Source organism: Somniosus microcephalus, chromosome 6 (genome assembly GCF_052327205.1).
Source record: "Somniosus microcephalus isolate GS21.2 chromosome 6, FLI_Smic_1.0, whole genome shotgun sequence".
In the NCBI taxonomy this organism is placed as follows: domain Eukaryota; kingdom Metazoa; phylum Chordata; class Chondrichthyes; order Squaliformes; family Somniosidae; genus Somniosus; species Somniosus microcephalus.
Genome location: NC_140992.1, coordinates 89,060,685 through 89,088,484, shown reverse-complemented (window position 1 = coordinate 89,088,484; position 27,800 = coordinate 89,060,685). Strand labels below are relative to the sequence as shown.

The following is a 27,800-nucleotide window of genomic DNA, read 5'->3' as shown; positions in this document are numbered from 1 at the left end:
GCGGCACCAGTCTGTCCTACAGGTGGTGGCAGCTGCAATGGAGAAGTGACAGTGCTGGCAGCAGGAATGCGGTCATCGTGAGAGAGGACAGCAACTCCCTGTTCAGCCGACACACTGGCACTCCCACAGGGCAGCACTGCAGCATGCGGAGCAATCTGCTGGAGCACAGATTGCTGGCCTGCTGCGGCGCGATGAGGGCCCTGGTGAATCCTGCCCAATCCAGCGAGGGTGGCAGCAGTCAGTGCTCATGTGGCCTTAATCTGCGTCTGCATGAGACCAGCCACTGACTGCATTGCAGCACTAAGCAATTGCGTGGCAGCCGTCTGTGCTGCGCCGAAGTCCTGGAGACTCCTTGCCTGTGCTGCGCCAAAGTCCTGGACGCTCCTTGCCAGTGACTCAATGGATTCGGGCATCCTTGCCACTGCAGCCATGAGCTCAGTGTGCCGGTGCTCTGCCTGAGCACTCATTTCAGCGAGGAGCCACACCTCTTCTGCGCTCACTGTAGCAGGACTCGAGGCCAGACTCTCCCTCCGTGGAGAAGGCCACCGAGCTTCCCTACCCCCCTCGCATTGCTGCAGCCCACTGGGTCCTGGAGCTTCACCCTCATCAGACCATTCCCCCCCACTCCCCTCCAGGGAAGATGAGTCCCCATTATGGCCATGGGCTGCCTCGGCTGAGGGTGGCACTGATGGTCCGGCTTCCTCCTCCTCGTCGCCTTCAGAATCACTCACCGTGACAGCTTGAGGGCCTGCCTCTTCACCTGGCGAATCAGCATCTGAAAGCAGGGAGGTGCAAGAGTGGCTTTAGTGTGAGAACAGGGTGGCAGCAAGGGAGGCATGAGTGCTGCAATCTACTGATTTGGCTCGAAGGTGGCAAAGGATGCTGGCGTGAGGAACAAGTGGAAGGAGAGAGGTCAAAAAAGGTGATGACCTTACCATTGCTGTCCATAACGGGGTCAGCATCTCCAGTGGCGACGGAGCCAATCATCCGGCCTGCCATAATCTGCTGGACTCGCTGCTCCAGATCGGTCAGGGCTTGAAGGAGAGGCCGGCCTCCCCCGGTCCATTGCTGCTGCCCCGTTATGTGCCAGCTTGCCCTGCAAGAGAAAGGATGGGCTCGGAGTACAGTGTGCAGCCCTGATCTTGGCTGCAATGCCTCCCATGGTGGAATAGCCCTTCGTGTGTAAAGTGCTGAATGTGCGTGAGAGTTTCCTGAAAGGGCCATAGGTGCTGGATGCAGGCTGGGCATTGGGGCTTTCAGGACCCTTTGGCCATAAAGTGAGGTCGACATGCAGGGATGAAGAGGATTCTGAAAAGGGCACGCACCCAGACGACCCGAGTGAGGTCGTTTAACTTCTTCCTGCATTGCACATGGGTCCTAGGCACCATGCTGCTGGAGGTCACTCTGCGCCACCTCCCTCCAAGCTTTTTGATATTTGCTGGGCAGCGGCCTCCTGCCACTGTCCGGGTACAGGAGAGATCGCCTGCGCTCCACCGCACCAACCAGAACCTCCAAGTTCCCCTCGCTGAACCGCTGCGCTCGCTCCCTGGCCCTCTCCATGGTCCTTGGCTTAAGGATGTGGCAACAGGTCTGTCCAGGCCAGGATTCAGGGCTCCGAAGCACAGGGTGTGGCTACAATTCCAGATCAACCCTCCCCTTTAAGAGCTGACCGGCGCCAGCGTGTCTGTATCCAATCGCTAACTGGCCGCACCTGCGCTGCGCCCGCCCTCGGAGGTAGTGCCTCGCTCCTCCAGCTTAGCGCCTTAAGACAGTCGTGCAGCGCCTGTTTTAGCGCTCCAAGCACCTCCTGGGGCGAAGCAGGCCAATTTACCAGTAGGTGACAATAATTTGCGCCGGGTACAAAATTTCACGCCCGGCCAATACTTGCGCCCCAAAGGGCGATACCGAATTTCTCCCTTGTTTTCCCACTATCTTAGGTTTTAACTTCAATGGTTACAAGATTATACCCTGGCCAGCAAGCAGCCCCTATACTGTAAAACCTGCAGATGTCTGGCATGTTAATGCAAGCGAGATACACAAATTTTATTTCCTGAGTTTCTGGTCAAACTTGAACAGATGATATGACAGCTTTGCAGCAGTTCTTTTGAGGCCATTGATGTAACTATGGAAACACAGAGTCCACGGATGCCCCACATATCAGTTACGTTATGCACACTGGTCTAGGGTTAGTATTGCTGAGAGAATTAGTGAAATGTAGGTAACATTCTGAAAACTACTGTGATCTGCTGTATTGTCTGCCACTACTACTTACTATTTTTTTAAAAATAAACTTGTTCTGTAGTTTATATACTAAAATCACCATCTAATTGAGTGTTCGTTCTACTGCTTTCTGAAGTCTAGAAGCTCATGAGAAGGCCTGTGATGTATCCAGCAATCTAAATACAGCATTAGGATTTTTGGTCGACCTTGGGCTCACTACAATACTAGATATTGTGCATATAAAATCACACACTGATTCATAGAAAGTCAGAACTTTTTTGTGGGAGCGATATTTGGCTCGAAATAGGAGAAATGTCTGCAGTAAAAACCAAAAAGGCAACACTAGTATCAGAAAAAAAAACTTCTATTATAGGGTTTAAAATACTTAACCGCAAATCACTCAGATTTGAAATAACAACAGAAGACGCTGGAAAAACTCAGCAGGCCAGGCAACATCCGTGGAGAGAGAAAGAGTCAACGTTTCAGGTCGAAGCCCTTCTTCAGAACTGAGAAAAAAAGGCAGGAAATGAAACAGATTAAAAGGCAGTTTGGGGGCTGGGAAATGGGGGAGGGGATGAAAGAAGAGACATTAAGAGATATTCAAGGTGAGACGAGATGGTTATACGACCGGTAAAAGAAACAAACAATGGCTCTAGGTGAAGTGTGAAATGCGCTGGCAGTGAAAGACAGCTGCCATGTGGGAGAGAGAAGAAAAGGAAACGGCACAAACCAAAAGTGTGGATAAAAAAAATGAAAATATAATAATAGGGGCCGAGGTTATGATCAGAAATTGTTGAACTCTATATGGAGTCCGGAAGGCTGCAAGGTGCCTAATCGGAAGATGAGGTGCTGTTCCTTCTGTTGTTATTTCGGATTTCCAGCATCCGCAGTATTTTGCTATCACTCGGACTGGAGCTTGAATTAGTACATTCATTAATTATGATGCAATGTTGCACCAGACTCACTAATGAGAGAAACAGATATCCTTGCGAGGAGTTGTGAAAAAACAAGCTTTCCATTTTACTGTTGAACGATACTTCAAGGATAGAAATGCTGAATGTTACAGGACAACAAGGGAAAGGAAAAGGTTACTTTTTGTGAAACATTTAATACAAAAGGGTACATTTGCACTATAACCAATGCCAACATGTTATCTTGTAAATCTAGAGTCAGGCTTGTTTAAATGTATCCTAAAGTTAGCATTTTCACTTCTGCAAATATGGAGCAAAATTGCTAATATTATGCAAGAACAGGAATGAATGCTCAATGTGGTTTGGATAATCGAACATGTACTATCCCTGCCCACTGCACAAGGATTTGTGGCTAAAGCTTTGCCTGGCATCTGTATGGAGTGTACATGAACACAACCTTTTTTGGGGAATTAACCTTTTATGCCAAGTTGGGAGCTTAAAGAACAAATTCTTTGCACACTGTTCAATTCAGTTACAGCATCATCAGCTAGGGAGAAAGCAGAGCTGCTGTTTTCATCTTACGTTTGCATTGATATGTACATCCCTCCAAAAAAACACAAGTTATTTTCTCCATTCCATCCGAACACTCGTTTCTAATTTGTTAAATTCTATTTTTTGTACACTTCGAAGAGCCCTTCGGTAAATGGCATTCAAGACAATTAGGAACTAATTAGCTGCTTTGAAGAAAACTACAATAACAAGCAAAAGAAATCAAATATAAACAAATGTCATTTATTTCTTGCAATAGTAAATGGATAATTATTAGCCTCAAAGCTTTCCCTGGTCTTGTGGGTAAAGGCGGTCACTGGTCCTTGTGGGCCAAAAGTCCCAAGTTCAAACCCCAAGCCTGTGCAGAGTACTTTGCTTTTAAATTGATGAAAATAGCAGTAAATGAAAATCATATTGGTCAACAAAAAATAAAATTGGGACTAATTCTTTGTAAGACTAACTTAAAGACTACTAAAGTTCAACATAAAAAAAAAAGACAAGACTAAAATTACATAATTGGCAGCATGTTTGCTGATATTACCCAGGGTGACAGTTGAAGTATCACAACTGGCCTACATGACCCAGGGCACTTGATCCCTATCCAATGGCCTCCGTCAGGAAATGTGCACACCTGCAAGGGATGTCAGAAAAGATAGTACTGAGTCCAACTGCAGTGCCCTCCACAGTCAAATAGCTTGCTAATACTCAATATATGAAGAATGGCCATCCAGGTGAGGTGCCCTTGGAAATTTATCCCAGCAAGGAATCGACACCTTCAAGGGAGAAGGAAAAACAATTAGGGAATTGTGGGGGGGGGGGGGGAAATTGCTTTAATCTCTGATGAGACTTGAAGTAATTATCCCAAAATCATGATAATCAAGTTCAAGTTAAACAACATTGATCAGAATGTCCTTGACTAAATAGTAATTTGACCAACCTCCACCCCATTTAAGTCTGAAGATAAATTTACTACCTATTTTTGTAGATTCAGTCACACTATAGCACATACTACTCCAGGGATTTATGGCATCTACAGCATACACTTTCCTAGAAATCAATTCCAGACTTCATCAGGAAACAATCATAAATCAGTGTGAATTTATCACACATGAGGACATTCAACGTTCTGCCAACACCAATGATCATCAGTCAGCATTAAAAAAAAAACTAATCAAAAACAGAAAAAATGAAATGAAATGTGTAATATGAATGGGGAGGGGGAGAAAAAGACTTAAACAAAGGTACACCCATAGATCAGGCTGAAGTGACTATTATAAGCCATGAATTATTTGTCCTTGCAGTTTATTCATTTAAATCCAGTGATTGGCTACATTGCAGTAAATCACTCACTAGTGTGCATTATTCTCTGTTTAGTATCTGCCTTGTAACATCTCTACCATTCCACATGGGCCTTTCTATATTAATAACTTGGGTGAAGGGACTGAGTGTAATGTAGCCAAATTTGCTGATGATAAAAGATAGGTGGGAAAGCAAATTGTGTGGAGGACGCAAAGAATCTCCAAAGGGATATAGATAGGCTAAGTGAATGGGCAAAAATCTGGCAGATGGAGTTTAATGTGGGAAAATGCAAGGTTATCCACTTTGGTAGGAAAAATAAAAAAGCAAATTATTTAAATGGGAAGAGATTACAAAATGCTGAGGTACAGAGGGATCTGGGGGGTCCTTGTACATGAAACACAAAGTTAGCATGCAGGTACAGCAAGTAATTAGGAAGGCAAATGGAGTGTTGGCCTTTATTGCAACGGGAATGGAGTATAAAAGTAGGGAAGTCCTGTTACAACTGTACAGGGCGTTGGCAAGACCACACCTGGAGTACTGCATACAGTTTTGGTCTCCTTAAAGGAAGGATATACTTGCATTGGAGGCAGTTCAGAGAAGGTCCACAAGGTTGATTCTGGAGATGAAGGGGTTATCTTATGAAGAAAGGTTGAGTAGGTTGGGCCTATACTCATTGGAGTTTAGAAGGAGAGGGGATCTTATTGAAACATAAGACTCTGAAGGGGCTTGACAGGGTAGATGCAGAGAGGATGTTTTCCCTCGTGGGGGAATCTAGAACTAGGGTTCATAATTTCAGAATAAGGGGGCACCCTTATAAATCAGAAATGAGGAGGAATTAATTCTCAGAGGACCGTGAATCTGTGGAATTCTCTTCCCCAGAGAGCTGTGGAGGCTGGGTCATTGAATATATTTAAGGTGGAGATAGAGAGATTTTTGAACGATAAAGGGAGTCAAGGGTTATGGGGAGCAGGCAGGGAAGTGGAATTGAGGCCAAGATCAGATCAGCCATGATCTTATTGAATGGCGGAGCAGGCTCGAGAGGCCAAATGACCTATTCCTGCTCCTACGTCTATGTTCTTATGTTATCATATGTACATCTTCATCCAAACAAGATACTGGAGTTAGAGGAAAGTTCATCTTGCGCTCCATCTAATCTGCAGATACAAGTGAGATCCAATATTCCAATGTTCGTTAATTAGCCCTTTTCAGTTAGCAGCTTAACATTTACGGTTGCCCATTTTGTAATAGTCTCTGTTCTGGTTCACTTTCTCTTCTCTTCCTACCCCTCTACAAAACATAAAAAAGGGGAAAAAAACTTATGCTTATGGTTACAGAGTAGTGATGGTGGAGGGATGATGTATATATAATAATCAGACACAGACAGCACTGCAGCAAAATGCTGAATGAGCAAAGAACAGTAGTTAAATGGAGTCAATCACATGGAAGGTGAGAAAAGCAGTTGTAATAAAAAAGGATTAGAGTTTCTAAAAATATTAACCATGATATGCAGGCAAGTAACAAATGAGAGAAATGAACTGCATTCAAGGATTTCTGGAGCACTTAAATGGACTAAAGAATGGCAGATCAATTTTAATGCAGATAATTGCACAGTAATATGCAAGGCAGCAAAAAAAGCTAACAGGTTGTGGGAGGTAGGGCAGAAATGTTACCAGTGACAATCAAGTCCGGGGGGGGGGGGGGGGGGAGAACAGGTGGCGGGGTAGCGGTGGCCAGCAGCAACCCACGTTCTTTGAATGTGGGGTTTTGAGTTTTCCCCCACAGTATAAAATCAATGTATTCTAAGTGTCAGCCATGACTCAGAGGTCAAATCTGAGTCAGAAGATTGTTGGGTCAAGCCCCACCCCAAGAGACTGGAGCCGACATTCCAGTGCAGTACTGAGGGAGTGCTGCACTGTCGGAGGTGCTGTCTTTTGGATGAGACGTTAACTGAGGTACAGTCTGCCCTCCCAGGTGGATGTTAAAGATCCCATGGCACTATTCAAAGAAGCAGGGGAGCATCCCCAGTGTCCTGGCCAATATTTATCCCTCAACCAACATCACTAAAACAGATTATCTGGTCATTTTCACATTGCTGTGTTCAAATTGGCTGCCACATTTCCTAAATTACAATAGTGACCACTTCTAAAATACTTCATTGACTGTAAAGTGCTTTGGGACATCCTGAGATCATGTATAGCGCTATATAAATGCAAGTCTTTTGTTATTGCGAGTGGCAAATGAGCAAAACTATTGCTTCTATTTGCTAATAGAATGGGGTACAAGTGGTCTGTTTATTAAATTAGTATCAGGGTTGGATGTTGCCTATAAATACAATCTTAATGCAGGGAAGTCATATTGTATATTTAATGCACAAGCTATTTTAGAAAGACAAATAGATCAGCCCGTCGACAATCACAGTCAAGATTCACACAAATAATGCTTCAGTGAGATAAAAACGGCTGTCAAACATCTATAGAACTGTGTCCCAGCAATGAGTCAATGCCTTTGGTGGGGTGAGGGGGGGCAGAAATACACTACACATGCGGTTCTGTTTTGGAACAGCTATAAAAAGATATCCAAACTAATGTCTTTAGCATGAAGGAGATGGTGAGGTGGGAAAGACAGAAAAAACTGGACTAGCTCGAAAATTTATTCCAACAAGTAAACTTTAAAAAAGACACCAACTTCAGTTGTAATGTTTGAAAGTCACACATTACGGGGAACTGAACCTTTGGCTGAAGACACTTTCTTGTATTCAGACACCAGAAAATAGACTCCTCCCTCCTCCACCATAGGACATGCACAGAATCTGAATCCACATTTTACTACTTTGTTTTGCAAACCTACACAATACCATCATTGAAATTTAAAATTTCCTTGACAGAGATTGTGAAAAAGGCTGATGCCCATATTCGTCACAATTCATAAAATGCATTTACCTATATATATATTAATTAAAAAGAATCAAAATATTTTAAATGTGACTTACGGTCAAGTCCATTGATGTATCTCATGGATATCTCGCAGTGCCCCCAGACTGCACTGACTATTGGGTACAGTTTTTTCCCTTTCAGACCTCTGAAGGCCACACCTAGATATTGTCCATCCACTATGAAACTCAGCGTCCCTTCATCCATGTCCAAAACCACCAAGAAACTATCTGGCAGCACAAAAGATTCATCTGGCTCCAAAAACACTGGATAGATTGGTCCTGGCTGATTTTTACTATTGTGATATAGTTTGTTGCGACCCAAGTCCCAACCCCACGATTCATTATTGCTGCCAACTAATGAGGTGTATCCCACAGAATGCAATGGAGCTTCCGCTGTTGCCACGCCAACCACCGCATGTGTTCCTCTTTGCCTTGTGGGCCAGTGAATCTGCCAGACGTGAAGCCCTCGTGTGTACCCAACTTTACCTCGGATACAATCTGTGCTTTGGGCTACTGGATGTCTGTGAAAGGTTACCTTGTCATCTTCTTTTACAAAAATGTTCAGAGAACGGTCTTCGTTGTTCCAGGCATGTTTGAGCTGAACCTCTCGAGGAGCAGACGGCATGTCCAGTAGCATGTCAAGCCGAGTTGGTTTGCAGAAGTCAGGACCTCGCAACTCTCGCTTAACTGGCCTGTAGGCTGGTTCCCTCACATCCACAGACTTTATATTCCCCGAGATTTTCTGGCCCATTTCTTGGCTCAAAAACCACCGAGAAGGTTGTTTTGGCCTATTGTTACCTCATGTAAGCACTTCACAGTGAGCCAACAGTACAACAAGCAGACTGATTTATTTCCTCCTTTTGCAGTCAGAGAACAGCTTCCTTCAGGGAAAACTCCTGAAAATGAAAAAAATAAGTAAGCTCCAACAACATTTTTTTCATACATATATATTTTTTCCCTCTTTCCTTCACTAACATTCCATAGACAATCACTTGTTTTAGGGGATGGTAAAAGTATATACTGTACACCCTTGGCTCCTACTAGACTGTAACCAGTAAAAGAGCTGAAGCAGGATGTAATTTTCCCACATTATTGCAAGTTCAGACGAAACTTCCTCTGATTCATAATGGGATACAGACATTCTCCACCTTTGCTTCTTCAAGCCCTCTCCACTTTATACAGTCAGTGATGAGTCACTGCGCAGAGAAGCACTTTTTTAAAATTCTTGCCAGACAGCTCGGTTTAAATTTCCATTTATATTGTAAGAAATATTTTTTTCGGAGCCAAACAAAACCTTTATTGTATGTTTCCAGATCCTCCTACACTGAATCATGTTTTAGGGAAATGTGCACATAATCACACTGCAATTTATAATGTAAATAGTAAAATAAACTTTGGTGTATGGGAAAATGCCATACCCATTTTGAAATTCAATCAGATTGTCTGAGATGTCCACACATTATTACGGTGTACTTGAACTTACTACACTTAGACTAAATGGACCTACAAATAAGCAAGCCAAATTTAGCTGGGGCTCTTTTCTCTGGAAAAGAGACGGGGGAGCTGATCCGATAGAGGTTTTAAAGTTATGAAGGGCTTGATAGGGTAGACGTAGAGAACATGTTTCCACTTATGGGGAAGTCCAAAACTAGGGGCCATAAATATAAGATAGTCACAATAAATTCAATAAGGAATTCAGGAGAAACTTCTTTATTCAGAGAGTGATAAGAATGTGGATCTCACTATGACATGGAGTAGTTGAGGCGATTGGCATAAATGTATTTAAGGGGAAGCTAGAGAAGTTCATGAGGGAGAAAGGAATAGAAGGATATGTTGAAACGGTGATATAAAGGTGGGGGGGGGGGGGAAAGCTTGTGTGGAGTATAAACATCAGCATAGACCTGTTGGGCTGAATGGGCAGTTTCTGTGCTGTACAATTCTATGTAAATTCTTAATTCTTTCCCATTCCTATGTTTAAAGCAAAAAGCACCATACTATGTTCAAGAATAGAGTGATTCCCCTTTTGAAGCCATGTATCGAAATTTAAAATGGCAAGATCTTGCCAAACAAACCTCCACAATGAGCTAACATTCACTATTTTTGAGACAGTCACATCCCAAGTGGATTGAAGAAAGCCCAAAAAGGTGTGGATGTATTGCGATTTCCAAAAAGCATTTGACAAAGATCTACATGAATGGCTAAACTTAAAATGAGGTCAGATTCAAATAAAACTTGGGAATGGACAAGATCCACTAATGGGCAGAAAGCACCAGATATCTGTAGAAGGAATTTTGTCCGGGGGTGGGGTGGGGGGGGGGGGGGGGGGGAGAAATGGAGGGTTGTGAGCAGGGCAAAGTGCTGAATAGTATACAACAGGGATGTTTTGGGTCTCTGCAGATTCTAATTTATATTAATGAATGATTTAGAAGCTCAATGCAAATTAGACAAATTCAGAGATATTGAACCAGAGTGCCTTTTATACTGATCTTTAGTTACTAGTTCCCATGCACAGGGCTCCCAGCTAGTATCGAAATTAAGGTAAAATTCCTGAATTCCTGGCAGCAGGAGACTAGTTTTTCTTTTGGGTTTAGCGCCTGCCACTGGTCCAACCACAGCCAGTTAAAGTACCGCACTCGCAACAGTGACATATTTGCAGATTTTAAGTATAGCCTACCCTCCCCTCAATGATATTACATCAGCACATACATGCCCATTGCGTGGATGACATCATGATGTGATGGTCTGACATTATGACACAATCACTTTGTGGATGTGCAGTGCCCACGTTGTGCAAGCATATCACTCAGAATGGATTCTGCTGCAGGTTCGTGGGAAGATCTGCATCATGACTTGCCATGTAAATGAGAGAATGGCACTCAAGGGGATTAGTTGAATCAGATGCAGCAACCCAGGAACTACAGAATGAGTTAGACAAGTTTGAGCGGTGACACGAAGTTTAATACAAAAATGTAATGTACTGAGCATAGAATTGATACGTGGCCCAATTCTTTTTCTTTCCGTAAATAATGAAGTTGAAAAATGAAGCGTCGGCAGGAAACTCGAGCGGCAGAGCGGGGCTATAAAAGTCTCCCGAGACCAATCTCCAAACTCGGAACTCAAAGGGAAGGAGAGGGGTAAAAAATAATCGAAGTGTGATGTCACCAGAAAGCAGGTAAGTGATTGGTTGGTGAGTATTTCTCTCTTTTTAAACTTAAACTCTGTGGTTTATAGTTTCTAAGGTGTAATATTCATAATCTAAAATCGGGGCAGAGGGTATTTAAAACTAATATTAATAAATGTAATTGATTACATAGAATGGGAGAGCAGGTGATGTGTTGCTGCTGCAATATGTGGGAGCTGGTGGACACCATTGATGCTCGAGGAATTCCGGCTCCGTGTTGATGAGCTGGAATCCGAGCTGCAAACACTGAGACACATCAGGGAGGGGGAGAGTTACTTGGACTCTGTATCAGGAGGTAGTCACACCAATTAGAGTAATTAATTCAGATGTTGTCTGTGGCCAGGGACAGGATGGTGTGACTAGAAGTGAGGCAGGTACGGGGATCCAGGAGGTAGTGTTGGAGGAGCTGCAGCCCTTGCTCTTGTCCAACAGATTTGAGGCTCTTGCTCCCTGCAAGGATGGGAACGGGGACTGCGGGGAGGATGAGCAACCTGGCCACAGCACCGTGGAGCAGGGGGCCATTCAAGTGGGGGGGGGGGGGGGGGGAGTTAAAAGAAATGTTGTAGTGGTAGGGGATAGTATCGTTAGGGGGATAGATAGGGTTCTCTGCAGCCGAGAGCGAGAGTCCCGAAGGCTGTGTTGCCTGCCCGGTGCCAGGGTTAAGGACATCTCCTCTGGGCTGGAGAGAAACTTGGAGTGGGAGGGGGAGGATCCAGTTGTCGTGGTCCATGTTGGTACCAACGACAGATAGGACGAGGAAAGATGTTCTGCTGAGGGAGTTTGAGCAGCTAGGGGCCAAATTAAAAAGCAGAACCACAAGGGTAATAATCGCTGGATTACTACCCGAGCCACGTGCAAATTTGGCTAGGGTAAATAAAATTAGAGAGTTAAATGCGTGGCTCAAAGACTGGTGTGGGAGAAATGGGTTTTGCTTCTTGGGACACTGGCATCAGTACTGGGACAGGAGAGATCTGTTCCGTTGGGACGGACTTCACTTGGCCAGTGCTGGGACTAGAATCCTGGCGAATCGAATAACTAGGGCTGTAGAGAGGGCTTTAAACTAATTAGTGGGGGGGAGGTTTTAAGAGAGCGAAAAATAAAAATGACAGCGGAGAAGGCAATAGAGCAAGGTAGCAGTGGGGGAATTAAAAACTAGAGCATGTCAGGAAGGGACAGAATGTATAATGATAAAGGTAAAGTAGTAAAAGGGGTAAAAGCAGGAATAAATTGTCAGAAAACATATTTGAAAGTTCTTTATCTGAATGCACGCAGCATTCGTAACAAAATAGACGAGTTGATGGTACAAATAACTACACATGGGTACGATCTGGTGGCCATTACAGAAACATGGCTGCAAGATGATCATGACTGGGAACTAAACATACAAGGGTATTTGACAATTAGGAAGGACAGACAGGAAGGAAAGGGAGGTGGGGTTGCTATGTTAGTCAAGGATGGAATCACTAATAGTCAGAAATGATATTGGCTCAAAGGATCAGGATAGTGAAACAGTTTGGGTGGAGATAAGGAATGATAAGGGGAAAAATTCACTAGTGGGCGTAGTCTATAGGCCTCCTAACAGTTGCAACTCTGTTGGTCGGAGTATAAATCAGGAAATAGTTGGGGCTTGTAATAAGGGAACAGCTATAATCATGGGGGATTTTAACTTTCATATTGACTGGACTAATCAAATTGGGCATGGCAACCTTGAGGAAGAGTTCAGAGTGTATTAGGGACGGGTTCCTTGAGCAGTATGTAACTGAACCAACCAGGGGGCAGGCAATCGTAGATCTGGTCCTGTGCAATGAGACAGGATTAATAAAAAATGTCCTAGTAAAGGATCCCCTTGGAATGAGTGACCATAATATGGTTGAATTCCAAATTCAGTTTGAGGGTGAGAGAGTTGGATGTCAAACCAGCGCACTGAGCTTAAATAAAGGAGACGATGAGAGTAGAATTGACTAAAGTGGACTGGGAAAACAGATTAAACTAAGACGGTACAAGAGCAGTGGTCTACATTCAAAGGAGATATTTCACATCTTACAAAATAAATATATTCCACCGAGGAAAAAGGGGAGTAAAAGAAAAGACAGCCATCCGTGGCTTAGTAAAGTAATAAAGGATAGTATCCAACTGAAAACAAGGGCATATAAAGTAGCCAAATCTAGTGGGAGGATAGAAGATTGGGAAGCATTTAAAAGCCAGCAAACAATAACTAAAAGATTAATTAAGAATGGGAAGATAGATTATGAAAGTAAACTAGCAAAAAATATAAACACAGATAGCAAGAGTTTCTACAGCTATATAAAAAGAAAAAGGGTGGCTAAAGTGAACGTTGGTCCCTTAGAGGATGAGACCAGGAAACTAGTGGTGGGGAACATGGAGATGGCAAAGATGCTGAACAAATATTTTGCATCAATCTTTACAGTAGAGGACACTAAAAATATCCCAACACTGAACAAACAGTGGGCAATGGGGGGGGGGGGGGGGCGAGCTAAATACGATTAAAATCACTAAGGAGATGGTACTCGGTAAAATTATGGGGCTTAAGGTGGATAAATCCCCCGGACCGGATGGCCTACATCCAAGGGTCTTGAGAGAAGTGGCGGTAGGGATTGTGGATGCATTGGTGATTATTTTCCAAAACTCCCTAGATTCAGGAAAGGTCCCGGCAGATTGGAAAACTGCTAATGTAACACCCTTATTTAAGGGAAGTAGACAAAAAGCTGGAAACTACAGACCAGTTAGCCTAACATCTGTGGTTGGCAAAATGTTGGAGTCCATTATTAAGGAAACAGTAACAGAGCATTTGGATAAACATAATTTAATCGGACAGAGTCAGCATGGTTTTATGAAGGGGAAGTCATGTTTGACAAATTTGCTCGAATTCTTTGAGGACGTAACATACAGGGTGGATAAAGGGGAACCAGTGGATGTAGTGTATTTGGACTTCCAAAAGGCATTTGACAAGGTTCCACACAAAAGATAACTGATCAAGATTTTTTTTTTTTTTTTTTTTTTTTTTTTTTAAATCACAGCATGGGTGGAAGATTGGCTATCTAACAGAAAACAAAGAGTTGGGATAAATGGTTCATTCTCAAGATGGCAATCAGTAACTAGTGGTGTTCCGCAGGAGTCAGTGCTGGGACCCCAACTCTTTACAATCTATATTAACGATTTGGAGGAAGAGACCGAGTGCAACGTATCCAAGTTTGCCGACGATACAAAGATGGGAGGGAAAGCAGTGAGTGAGGAGGACATAAAAAACCTGCAAAAAGGACATAGACAGGCTAAGTGAGTGGGCAGAGATTTGGCAGATGGAATATAATATTGGAAAGTGTGAGGTTATGCACTTTGGCAGAAAAAATCAAAGAGCAAGTTATTATCTAAATGGAGAGAAACTGCAAAGTGCTGCATTACAAAGGGATCTGGGGGTCCTGGTGCATGAAACACAAAAAGTTAGTATGCAGGTGCAGCAGGTGATCAGGAAGGCCAATGGAATCTTGGCTTTTATTGCAAGGGGGAATAGAGTATAAAAACAAGGAGGTCTTGCTGCAGTTATACAGGGTATTGGTGAGGCCACACCTGGAATACTGCATGCAGTTTTGGTTTCCATATTTAAGAAAAGATATACTTGCTCTCGAGGCGGTTCAGAGAAGGTTCACTCGGTTGATTCCGGAGATGAGGGGGTTGACGTATGAGGAAAGGTTGAGTAGGTTGGGCCTCTACTCATTGGAGTTCAGAAGAATGAGAGGCGATCTTATCGAAAAATAAAAGATTGTGTGGGGGCTTGATCGGGTGGATGCGGTGAGGATGTTTCCACTGATGGGCGAGACTAGAACTAGGGGGCATAGTCTTAGAATAAGGGGCTGCCCTTTCAAAACTGAGATGAGGAGAAACTTCTTCACTCAGAGGGTGGTAGATCTGTGGAATTTGCTACCCCAGAGAGCTGTGGAAGCTGTAACATTAAATAAATTTAAAACAGAGATAGACAGTTTCCTAGCAGACAAGGGAGAGGGCAGGGAAGTGGACGTAAGTCTAGATTCGGATCAGCTATGATCCTATTGAATGGCGGAGCAGGCCCGAGGGGCCATATGACCAACTCCTGCTCCTACTTCTTATGTTCTTATGTAAAGCAAAATGCTGAACTATTTAGACAAGAATATAAATTGAAGAATGTCATGTCATAATGCTTTTCTGGTTAGTTTTATCCATAACTTTAAAATGGAACCAGTAACTTCTCAGGCTTCAGAATTGGCAAGCTAGCATCACTTGCTGTGGAACAAAGTCTGCTTGTCTTTGATCAGAAATCCATTACACTAAAGGTGCTTCAAACCAAATGTGAATTGAATGTGTGTTTTTTTTTAAAAAACACATCTCATTTGACTTGAGCCAAATATCTCAACATCCCTGTAGTCACCTTGTATTTAAAGATCATAAGCATCAATGGTATTATCTGATCACCTTAGGTTGATGGACAATTTCAAAGTAACTACCTATTCTTCAAAGATATTGAAAAGCAACATATTTAGGTGTTGAGGAATTACATCAGCTCCTGCTTACATCATCTTTCAAAAAACGCATCCGATTTTCACTGAGAAACAAAATTGCATTCTTCTTTCCAAGAAGCCTTTTGTCTCAAGATCACACAGACTAGTTTATTTAGTTAACCCCTTACAAATGGTCTCCAGTGTTCTAGCATTTCATTGTGTTGAATACTTTTCCACAAACTAAATTACTTACAGAAAGTCCAAATGAATGAGTTAACTTGTTAAAAAGAAAAACTGTGCTGCTGAGACTATCCATCTCCTGAAGTGACGCAAGATGTTGCGATATCCTACATTTTATCCAGTAGGAATTTTGCATAAAAAGGCCATTAACCAAATCTAACCAATTATAGCATCTCTTAAAATTGTGGATAACAGCTGTGAGTGCAATAGGTTCGCCAATGTAAACTGCAATTTTCAGTGAGTAAAGAGATTTGGAAGTCACACCTGGGAGTCTCAACTCTGCTGGCATTTTCTTTCCTTTGAGCACATCTTGCTCCACCCTCACACTGCTCCTTTGAAATCCTAATTTTCTACAGCTTGCCTCAGCCCTGATCTGAACTCATCACGATCGCCTCCCTCAGCTTATGCATCAAGTGACTCCTGATCCTTGGTGACTTCCACATCCATCTCAGCTCCCCTGAATTCATAGAATCAAAGAAAGTCACAGCATGGAAGGAGGACATTTCGGCCCATCATGTCTGCGCCGGCCAACAGAGCTATCCAGCCTAATTCCACTTCCCAGCTCTTGGTCTGTAGACCTGTAGGTTAGAGCATCCCAAGTGCACATCCAAATACTTTTTAAATATGGTTAGGGTTCCTGCTTCTACCACCCTTTCAGGCAACAAGTTCCAAATCCCCACAACCCTCTGGGTGAAGAAATTTCCCCTCAAATCCCCTCTAAACCTTCCACCAATTACTTTAAATCTGTGCACCCTGGTTTTTGACCCCTCTGCTAAGGGAAATAGGTCATAGAAACATAGACGATAGGAGCAGGAGTAGGCCATTCGGCCCCTCGAGCCTGCTCCGCCATTCAATGAGATCATGGCTGATCATCCAAATTCAGTACCCTGTTCCTGCCTTCTTTCCATATCCCTTTAGCCTTAAGAAATATATCTAACTCCTTCTTGAATATATTTAATGAACTGGCCTCTACTGCCTTCTTTGGTAGAGAATTCCACAGGTTCACCACACTTGAAGAAATTCCTCCTCATCTTTGTCCTAAATGGCTTACCCCTTATCCTTAGACTGTGACCCCTGGTTCTGGACTCCCTGACCATCGGGAACAACCTTCCTGCATCCAGTCTGAAACTTAAAATTCTAACAGGACTAGACAATGAGATCTCCTCTCATTCTTCTAAACTCCAGTGAGTACAAGCCCAATCGACCCAATCTCTCTTCATACGTCATTCCTGCCATCCCAGGTATCAGAGGTCCTTTCTATCCACTTTATCCATGCCCCTCAATTTTATACACCTCAATAAAAGTCTCCCCTCAGCCTCCTCTGTTCCAATGAAAACAAACCCAGCCTGTGGGCAGCACGGTGGCATAGTGGTTAGCACTGTTGCCTCACAGCGCTAGGGACCCAGGTTCGAATCTGGCCTCGGGTGACTGTCTGTGTGGAGTTTGCACATTCTCCCAGTGTTTGCATGGGTTTCCTCCGGGTGCTCCGGTTTCCTCCCACAGTCCAAAGATGTGCGGGTTAGGTTGATTGGCTATGATAAATTGACCCTTAGTGTTGGGGGGATTAAATACGTGGGGTTACGGGGATCGGGTGGGATATGTGTCAGTGTAGGCTCGATGGGCCGAAATGGCCTCTATCTGCACTGTGGGGTTTCTGTGTTTTATCCAGTCTTTCCTCAGTTAAGATGCTCTACTCCCAGCAACATCCTTGTAAATCTCCTCTGTACCCTCTCTAGTACAATCACATCTTTCCTGTAATGTGGTGACCAGAACTGCACGCAATACTCTAGCTGAGGCCTAACTAGTGTTTTATACAGTTGAAGCATACCCCCCCCCTGCTCTTGTATTCTATGCCACATTAATGAAGGCAAGCATTCCATATGCCTTCTTAACCACCTTATCTACCTGGCCTGCTACCTTCAGGGATCTGTGGACATACACGCCAAGATCCTTTGTTCCTCTACACTACTCGGTGTCCTACCATTTAATGTGTATTCCCTTTCCTTGTTAACCCTCTCCAAATGCATTACCTCACACTTCTCCGGATTGAATTCAATTTGCCACTGCTCTGCCCACCTGACCAATTTATTGATATGTTCCTGCAGTCTACAGCTTCCTTCTTCAGTATCAACACAGCCGATTTTAGTATCATCTGCAAACTTCTTAATCATACCCCCTATATTCAAGTTAAGATCACTGATATATACCACAAAAAGCAAGGGACCTAGTACGGAGACCTGCAGAACCCCACTGGAAACAGCCTTCCAGTCACAAAAACACCCATTATCCTCTGCTTCCCATCTCCGAGCCAGTTTTGAACCCAACTTGACACTTTGCCCTGGATCCCATGGGCTTTTAACTTCATGACCATTCTGCCATGTGTAACCTTATCAAAAGCCTTGCTAAAGTCCATATACACTACATCAGACACACTACCCTCCTTGTTACCTCCTCAAAAAATTCAAATCAAGTTTGTCAGACACAAATCCCTTAACAAATCTGTGCTGACTATCCTTGATTAATCCGTGTCTTTCTAAATGAAGATTTATCCTGTCCTTCAGAATTCTTTCCAATAATTTTCCCACCACTGAGGTTAGGCTGACTGGCCTGTAATTACTTGTTCCATCCTTTCTTCCTTTTTAAAGGAAGGGTACCACATTAGCTGTCCTCAAGTCTTCTGGGACCACACCTGAAGCCAGAGAGGATTGAAAAATGATGGTCAGGGCCTCTGCTATTTCCTCTTTTGCTTCGCTTAACAGCCTGGGATACATTTCATCCGGGCCTGGGGATTTATCCACTTTTAAAGCGGCTAAACCCCTTAATACTTCCTCTCTCATTATGGTTATTTCATCTAATATTTCACTCTTTCCCCCCCCCTCAATAGCAATGTCTGCTTCACTCCTCTCCTTTGTGAAAACAGATGCAAAGTATTCACTAAGAACCCCACTGATGTCTCCCGCCTCTCCACACAGATTACCCTCATGAGCTCCAACAGGCCCTACCCTTTAGTTATCCTCTTACTCTTAATATATTTTTAAAACATCTTTGGGATTTCCTTGATTTTACTTACCAAGATTTTTTCATGCTCTTTGCTTTCCCAATATCCTTTTTAAATTGCACCCCTGCACTTTCTGTACACCTCTAAAGATTCTGGAGTATTTAGCCCTCGGTATCTCTCATACGCCTCCATTTTTTTTGCATTATCCTACCCTGTATGTCTCTAGGATTCATTGCCTTCCAGTGCTTCCTAAACCTCCGTCCATATAAACTCTCCTACCTGTATGCATGGTCATCCTATTGCACTCGCCATCTTCCACAGGTCTTGACTCCAATGGTCTCAATCACTGACAAAGCCATTCTTGATATTCCTCATCATCCAGACCCCCTGCCACTCCAACTTCCTTCTACATCTGTCCCTGGAAAAGTAATTCCCCCACCCCCAAAAGAAATTTACAACTGCACTTTCAAACACCAACTGCCTAGCTTTTGGCCTTCAATTCACCACGCTACATCTGCAGCTGTTGATTTGCTCAAGCACTCACTCACCTCCCCCTTTGTTGCTTCCTATTCCAAATAAAATCCCATTCTGCCTTTCAAACCTCCTTGGATTTATTTGTTTTTAGATTGTAGAAACAGTGTACTTTATCCAGCAAGCTTTTCATAATTGTAAGCAATTAACAAAAGGTAATAAGTGGCATTATAACCAGCTCCTAGCTTATACATTTTTTTTTTTGGGGGGGGGGGGGGGGTGAAATTTCATTACAACATTGACAGAAAATCATTTTAGAATATATCTTATACACAAGTTCATGTTCGTATTTATTGGACTTTGTTCAAATACATTATATCCTAATGGTTTCAAGAGCAAAGTCAAAAAGTGCTCAAGCATGGGATGGGAGAGCGGCGGGCGGGGGGGTGGGAAGGAGAGGAGAGGCGGAAGAGAGTACCCCTTAACAAATTCTCCCTTCACCACTGAGGGGCCTATGCTGAAAAGGCAAATGGTCATTTTCTTCATGCATGAACCTAGATGCTAAGTGCTCAGCTAGCTATTCCATTGCTTTTGGCAGGGGGGCACAGGAGGAGTGAAGGGAAATGGGAAAGGACAGCTGAATCTCATCCTGTTCTCACTTCTGCACATTCCAACACAGGCATGAAAGAGCAATGAGGAATGGGAATCCTGGCCAATTCTATCCTCGCCAAGATCAATTAACTCAGCAATGACCATGGATCAAATCTGGGATCTTTCAAAGCCTGCCTGGCTCAATATCACATTATGAAGTGCATCCGCTTACTGAGTCTCAGGATAAATCATGCAGGAAATTAAAACATTTTAAAATTTCTGTACAAGATAGAAAGAGTGAACTTGCATTTATAAAGAGCTTTCACGACCTCAGGACGACCCAAAGCGCTTCACAACTGATGAAGTACAGTCACTGTTATAATGTAGGGATATGCAGCTGCAAATGTGCACACAGCAAGGTCCCACAAACCACAATTAAACTTTGCGATGTTGGTGGAGGGATAAATGTTGGACACTGGGAGAACTCTTCTGCTCTTTGAATAGTGCCGTGGGATGTTTTAAATCCACCCAAGAGCGCAGACAGGATCTTGGTTTAACATTTCATCTGAAAGATAGCACTTCTGACAATGCAGCACTCCCTCAGTAATGCACTGAAGTGGCAGCCTACAGTATTTGCTCAAGTCCTGGAGTGGGGCTTGAATCTATGACCTTTTGACTCAGAGCGGAGAGTGCTGCCAGTGAGCCAAGGCCGACACCAAATAGCTGTCCAAGGATGCCAGATTTTTTTTTTTTTTTTTTTTTCTTTCCAAATTCTGCTTTTCCACACAGTTTAAAGTAAGCACTTAAAAGTTATGCTTTCAAAAGATTTCCAACTAGGAGGATTTAAACTGGGTAAATTTGATATATTCATGAATACTGAAATTTGGATCAAATTGGATCTTTTTTGGTTCTGGTCACTTGCTGCATTTTATTTAAAAAAGTCTCCAAGATGTTTTCCTCAGTTTCATCACTCAGTGTGATGAGCAGCCATGACCCAGCGAGGCAGGAATTACAACAAAGTAAATGGGTATGCCATTTCTAGCTCTTAACAGTACATGTTCCATACCCTTACCCAAAAGGATTTGACTTATTTGATGTATCTATATACATTTTAGATATTTGTGCTAGAAATCATGCCAATAGCAGGCCAACTACACTGATGATCTATTCCTTGCTTTCTCTGTGCTGCTCCGTACTGTAGGAGAATGGTCTCGGCAGCTTTTCGCTCCCAAATTTTTCATTCTCAAAGTTTTTTATTTTCACTTGTACATTTCTCACCTCACGCTGCCCCCTCCCCCCAGCCTTCGCCCCAACTCCCATTGTATTAAAATTGGAAATTTATCTCCAGTGATCTTACAAGGGCCTGGAGTAGAGAATCTTAGCTATGGAGGAAAGAATGGATAGGCTGGGTTTGTTTTTCCTTGGAACAGAGGAGGCTGAGGGGAGACCTTCTTTGAGGTGTATAAAATTGAGGGGCCTAGATAAAAAGTAGATAGAAAGGACCTATTTCCCTTAGCAGAGGGTCAAAAGCCGGGGGCACAGATTTAAAGTAATTGGTGGAAGGTTTAGAGGGGATTTGAGGAGAAATTTCTTCACCCAGAGGGTTGTGGGGGTCTGGAACTCACTGCCTGAAATGATGGTAGAGGCAGAAACCCTAGCCACATTTAAAAAGTACTTGGATGTGCACTTGGGATGCTGTAACCTGCAGGGCTACGGAACAAGAGCTGGGAAGTGGGATTAGGCTGGATAACTCTTTGTTGGCCGGCGCGGGCACGATGGGCCGAAGTGGCCTCCTTTCGTGCTGTAACTTTCTATGATTCTAACCTCCCCCCGATCTAGTAAATAACCACCGATCTTGAGGCATTGCTATATGGTTTAGATCTGGATAGTCTACCAGTGATATAGTATAAATCTATAACATTCAAAAATCTTTCGGCTCAAGAGATTTTGAAAAGCTACTTAATTTTTTGATTTGATAAATGCCTGACAGTGTCAGACTTTTGAATGGATTTAAATTTTGTAATATTTATAAAAGGAATCTTGATACAACAATTAATTTCATACCTCTTGCAGAGATTCAACAGATTGGGAATCCTTTACACTGAGGCTTTTAAGATATTAGCAAATGACCCAAACAAATCCAAATAAATATATTTTAAAGTACCTTGTAGTCATTAGGCAAAGGTAGGCCTAGAGTTTCCTCCTCATTTGCACCCAGGTACATGCATATTCTGGGCATAAACAAGCCAAGCAGCGTAAAAATCATGGAAATTTGGACGTCAATGAGTTATGTTCATAACTACAATATGCCTAAGTATTCACAATCTTAAGTGTGTCCATTGAATCCTGTGCTCACACAACACTGGCCATGCCCCGAGCACTGAAATGAGAGCATCCATCAATTGCGCTTGTTCAGGGGGGTTCATTACATTGCATCCAGATTCTCAGGTGCACAGACACCCTTCTTCACATGAATCCACTGCAAATCAGCTGACTAGCAATGAATTAAAGCTGCAGGCTGGCCCTGCTGTGGCAGAACTCATACATCTTCAAGGCTTACTCATTTTCTGGCTATTCCTCTGCCGGGAAGGAAAAGTTAAAAATACATCAGACTCTGTACAGAATGATTTTAATTAATGAATGCAAAAGTTCAGTGTCTACTGACACCACTGTGTCAGCCAATGAGTTGGAGGTGGGGCAGGACTCAAAGGATACTTGCATACAAATTCTGTGCGTAACATCAATCCCAGTCACTTACAGTAGTACGGTTGTGATAGATGGGGAATTACCCAATCATCTCCATTGTGGCCCGACAGGTCAGAGAGCAAAGTGCTGCTTACCTTGTAGTCTCCAACCTCACTTGGAGGGGGAATTCTTTCCCTCACCTTTTAGACTACCCCACACTAGCACCTTGAGGCTCAATTTGCTCTGTTCCAGTCACAAATCAATTATGCTAATTGATTGTAAAATCTCTCGTGAATCAGCACATTCAGGCTTATGTTATTAGTTTGTGCAGAACCTTGGGCACAATTTCACCTCAGTCTGTCTATGTCCTCTTAAAATCTGCAACTATCTTCCTCACTGTTTACTACATTTCCAAGCTTTGTCTCATCTGCAAACTTTGAAATTATGCCCCTTATATATTAATGACCTGGACTTGGTATATTAAAGAGCAGTGCTCCTAATACTGACCCGTTGAGGACACAGTTGTAGGCTTCCCTCCAGTCTGAAACAACCGTTCACCACTACTCGCTGCCTCTTAGACAATTTTGTATCCATGCTGCCACTGCCCCTTTAATCAATTTTGCACACAAGTCTAATATGTAGCACTTCATCAAACACCTTCTGAAAGTCCATCTATACAGCATCAATCGCACTACCCTCACTGATATTTAATTGAAGAACGCAATCAAGTTTCTCAGACACAATTTGCCTTAAGCAAATCCATGTTGCCGATTCCAATTTAATCAGTGGAATATAGTAATTATTGACAAATTAATGCCACAACTCTGTTGGCTCCAGGTGCAATTGTTGCTGAAAAATTTGAGTTCTCTGATGCACCTGAAGCAGGCTTCACAGTTTACTGCAGTTACACTGCCAATGCACAGCAAGAAAAAATATCAACCTGGCCAAATCTCACTGCTGCAATATTTCACACCTTACAGGGTTCTGTAAAATATTCCCAACTGTGAACACACTTGTAGTCTTTTATAAGAATAAGAAGTAGGAGTACGCCATACGACCCCTCGGGCCTGCTCCGCCATTCAATAGGATCATGGCTGATCCGAACTTAGATTCACGTCCACTTCCCTGCCCTCTCCCCGTAACCCCTTATTCCCTTATCAGATAGGAAACGGTCTATCTCCGTTTTAAATTTATTTAATGTCGCAGCTTCCACAGCGCTCAGACGTAGCAAATTCCATAGATTTACTACCCTGAGTGAAGAAGTTTCTCCTCATCTCAGTTTTGAAAGGGCAGCCCCTTATTCTAAGATTATGCCCCCTAGTTCTAATCTCACCCATCAGTGGAAACATCCTCACTGCATCCACCCAATCAAGCCCCCTCACAATCTTATATGTTTCGATAAGATCGCCTCTCATTCTTCTGAACTCCAATGAGTAGAGGCCCAACCTACTCCACCTTTCCTCATACGTCAACCCCCTCATCTCCGGAATCAACCGAGTGAACCTTCTCTGAACTGCCTCGAAAGCAAGTATTTCTTTTCTTAAATATGGAAGCCAAAACTGTACGCAGTATTCCAGGTGTGGCCTCACTAGTACCCTGTATAACTGCAGCAAGACTTCCCTGTTTTTATACTCCATCCCCCTTGCAATAAAAGCCAAGGTTCCATTGGCCTTCCTGATCACCTGCTGTACCTGCATACTAACCTTCTGTGTTTCATGCACCAGGACCCCCAGATCCCTTTGTACTGTAGCACTTTGCAGTTCCTCTCCATTTAGATAATAATTTGTTCTTTGATTTTTTCTGCCAAAGTGCATAACCTCACACTTTCCAACATTATATTCCATCTGCCAAATTTTTGCCCACTCACTTAGCCTGCCTATGTCCTTTTGCAGGTATTTTATGTCCTCCTCACTCACTGCTTTCCCTCCCATCTTTGTATCGTCGGCAAACTTTAAAAATGTATTCAATAGTATAACTTACATCCAACAACTTACAAAATAGGGACCTTTCTCAAACTCGGTAAAACTGGAACAGCTCAATGCCAGATTAATCAACTGAAGCTTTGAAAAGTAACTCAATATTTCCGTGACAGTTTAAAAAAAACTTAATTTTCGTAACAAATCTCGCATGGAAAAAGGAACAAAATGTGATCAGGATCTCTACAAAAATGGTTGCTAAAATAAGAAATGATTTTCAAATCATTTTTAAATGAAAAGTACCAAACATATTTTCTGCTGACTGCTGGAATAAGGACATGTCAGAAAATGCACTGAGCTCTTTCACAAGTTTCATCAGTTTTGAAGATTGATAGTGAACACAAACCATTAATGGGAAATAGGCTCACAATTTTACTACAATCAATCAGTTTCAACAAAACTTACGAATGGAGGTCTGCTAGAAATGGGTTCAGATCACATCACATCAGTAAGAGCTCGATCTATATTCCAGTTGACCAGACTGAACAGGAAACGGGGGAATCTTTTGCTTCTGAAGAACAGTAAAAAGCAGCCAGAAAGATTCTCTTTCTCCCAATCCTCTCTAATGGTCTCCCCTCTTCTGAAGGAGTCGACTCCTTGTTGGATGGCCCTATGGATGCCAGTTACCTATGATACCTCACTCACGTGGCCATTGTTTGGGTGTGAGCCTTAGCAGCGTGTGCTAGTAGGTATTTGACAACTGGGAAAGTGCAGCATAACCTAAGGGTGTCCAAAATATGGCCCGTAAGCCGGATCACAAAGCAAAGACAACTCCGGTTTAATTACACTTTAATTTCTTACCCACTGGTTTGTTCCTTTTGAACGTTTTGGGCCTGGAGTGTTCGACAGGACTGTTCTTAGCACTGCTGGCTCCTTGGTGTGAAATCCTACATTAGAACACCACGGTCGGTTGGCGTCAGTAGCTTAAGATATATGGAAATGAACATGAATGCAGATTTAAACTTTACATGTGGGCTGTGAAGCTCCCTGGTGTGCATCCATGAAAACAAAAAGATTAAACACTCTTGGCCTTACCCAATTCTATTTTCATTCAATGGCCAGCAGGGGTCATTCAATTTCAATCAGGAGCAGGACATCTGGCAGATTTTCCCCTCCCAACCTCAAAAAGGAACTGAAGCTAAACTGTAACACACAATCACTGCCCCAGCTGAGATAAGCAAATCCCACTCAAACTGAGGATCAGACACACGACCTTCCAGTCAGTGTGGGTCAACTAAACTCAAGGAGCCAGAGGAGTTCAGTTTCAGGTATTCTTAACGGTGTCCAAATAAAGGGCTAGCTTTTGTGATTTAGTATACACTGATTTTACAGCAGATAAATACGAAAAATACAGAAACCTATTGGAGCACTTTCCCCCCCCCGCCCCGGAAATGTCCAACAATTGCGTCTGTTGCAACATCAGCTATAACAACCACTGCAGCTGCCAATATTTTTCCCCTCTGTAGCTCAGTATTCTCAGCAAGAAACCCCTGCCTTTCAGCCCCAGCAGTTAGTACTTTATTTTAGAATAAGTTGAAATATGTCAATCATACAGGCTTTGAATCACTTTCAGATTTTCTGCCCAGTTTTGCTGGATATGCTCAAGTGAAGTTAAGGTTTGTGCATTTTCAACATCTAAATGGAGCCCTCACGATCAATGGAGATACAAATAGATCTTTCTTTCTGCACATATACACTGCTGCACCAGTCATGTATCAAATCCTTGTAATCTGTGTAACCTTCAAGAGCTAGAGATAACAAAATGAATCTTGCCAAACTCATTTTAACGAGGATAAATACTGTGTTTGATTCATGAACCTTTGACAATAGTGCCCTGCAGGACTGTGTTGGGCTGTCACCCAGCTCACAGATTAGGGCTGACATGAAACTGGCTTCACCTTTTGGCATTCACTCAGATTTTTGATTAAAAACATAAATGGTCATTACAGTTTATATCTTGCTCAAATCAATCTACATTTCTAAGACAAATGTCAATGCACATGAATGACAAACATTACCTTGAGAGGTTAACATTAGCACAAAAGAAATACTCACCATAGAAACAGCCAGTTATTTTTGAATGGAATTAGAAGGTAGCAAGTACAGTCCTGTCCACAGAAATGGACCCAACTCATTAACCTGCTGTTGTCTGGTCGGTGAAGCTTTTGTAGAAAAGCCACTAACTGGGAACAAGCTCACACACACTTTCAATCATGAAAAGCAGTTCAAAAAACCCTAGTAAGGATTGAGAAAGTGAAAGAGAGAGAGGAGAGAGAGAGAGAGAGAGAGAGAGAGAGAGGGGGAGAGAGAGAGAATGAATTCTGAACCAACTTAACTTGCAGCGCAGAAGCTGTGGGAAACACACATCTGTGTAGTAATCAGCAGCAAACAAACAGGGCAGAAGTACTTCCTTGCTCAGTGTGAAACCAGGCAGGCAGATAGGATAGTAAAAAAGCTTGCAAGCTGAACATAGCCACCAGGGTATGTGTCACAGATCACTTTTGATAAAGCCTGTACCTTCCATCAGAGTAAAAGGAGCCTTGATGTGTTAAAAAGCCTTGCTTTCAGTTAGAGAACGACAGCCCAGATGGAGAAGTCTCCAGATGAAGCGAGTGCAGTGCCCTGTCGTGAAAGCTGATCTAGCTGATCTCATCACATAGGGCTACTAATTCACTGATCTGGGAATGAAGAACAGATGGCGACGCCCCTTTCTCCAACCAGCACACAGGCTTGCCGCCCAGGTCCACAGACAAGCTTAAAAATAAATTGGTGGCAGAACATTTTTCTTTATGTCATGCACACCCTGGAAACCAATATGCTCACAGAAGTCTACATGTGCACTACACTGATTACTAAAACGGAGACCAAATGGTGTTCTTAAAGCTGGGACAAAGATCTTGCAACACTGAAGCTCCACTGCAGGAAACCATCTGGGCTGTCTGCACCACAGCAGATTGGCAAGGGTATGAATTGCCACCTTGAGGCCATGTTGATGTGCAGCACAAAAGCCGACCATTGTTTCTACTTTGAGGGGAGTCACAAGCATCTAATTACAGAAGTGCACATTAGGGGAGGCGCTCTCAGCCGGCAGACCTCAGGACAGATGGCAAACAATTAAATGAAAACAGAATGTGCAAGATGTAGTCCAAGTAGCAATATATTACATTCGGAAACAAAAACATTCCAATTAATTTGATAAACATATGTTTAAGAATGAACATAGGCCAGCAGTCAAAATAAACTCACCTATCATCCCC

General features: G+C 43.0%; 1 protein-coding gene across 5 annotated transcripts in view; it reads right to left on the bottom strand.

Moving 5' to 3' along the window:
- Positions 1-27,800, bottom strand: part of LOC147115866 (SPRY domain-containing SOCS box protein 1-like) — a 195,639-nt gene that overhangs the window by 122,891 nt on the left and 44,948 nt on the right. For 3 of the 5 annotated variants that reach the window (XM_085990510.1, XM_085990506.1, XM_085990507.1), the window contains exon 2: positions 7,969-8,807. In XM_085990510.1, the coding sequence (XP_085846636.1) occupies positions 7,969-8,662 (694 nt within the window). In that variant the 5' untranslated portion in view covers positions 8,663-8,807. Of the gene's footprint in view, positions 1-7,968; positions 8,808-25,344; positions 25,607-26,598; positions 27,443-27,800 lie in introns of those variants that run through there. The other 2 variants (XM_085990508.1, XM_085990509.1) reach the window with 2 other exon arrangements.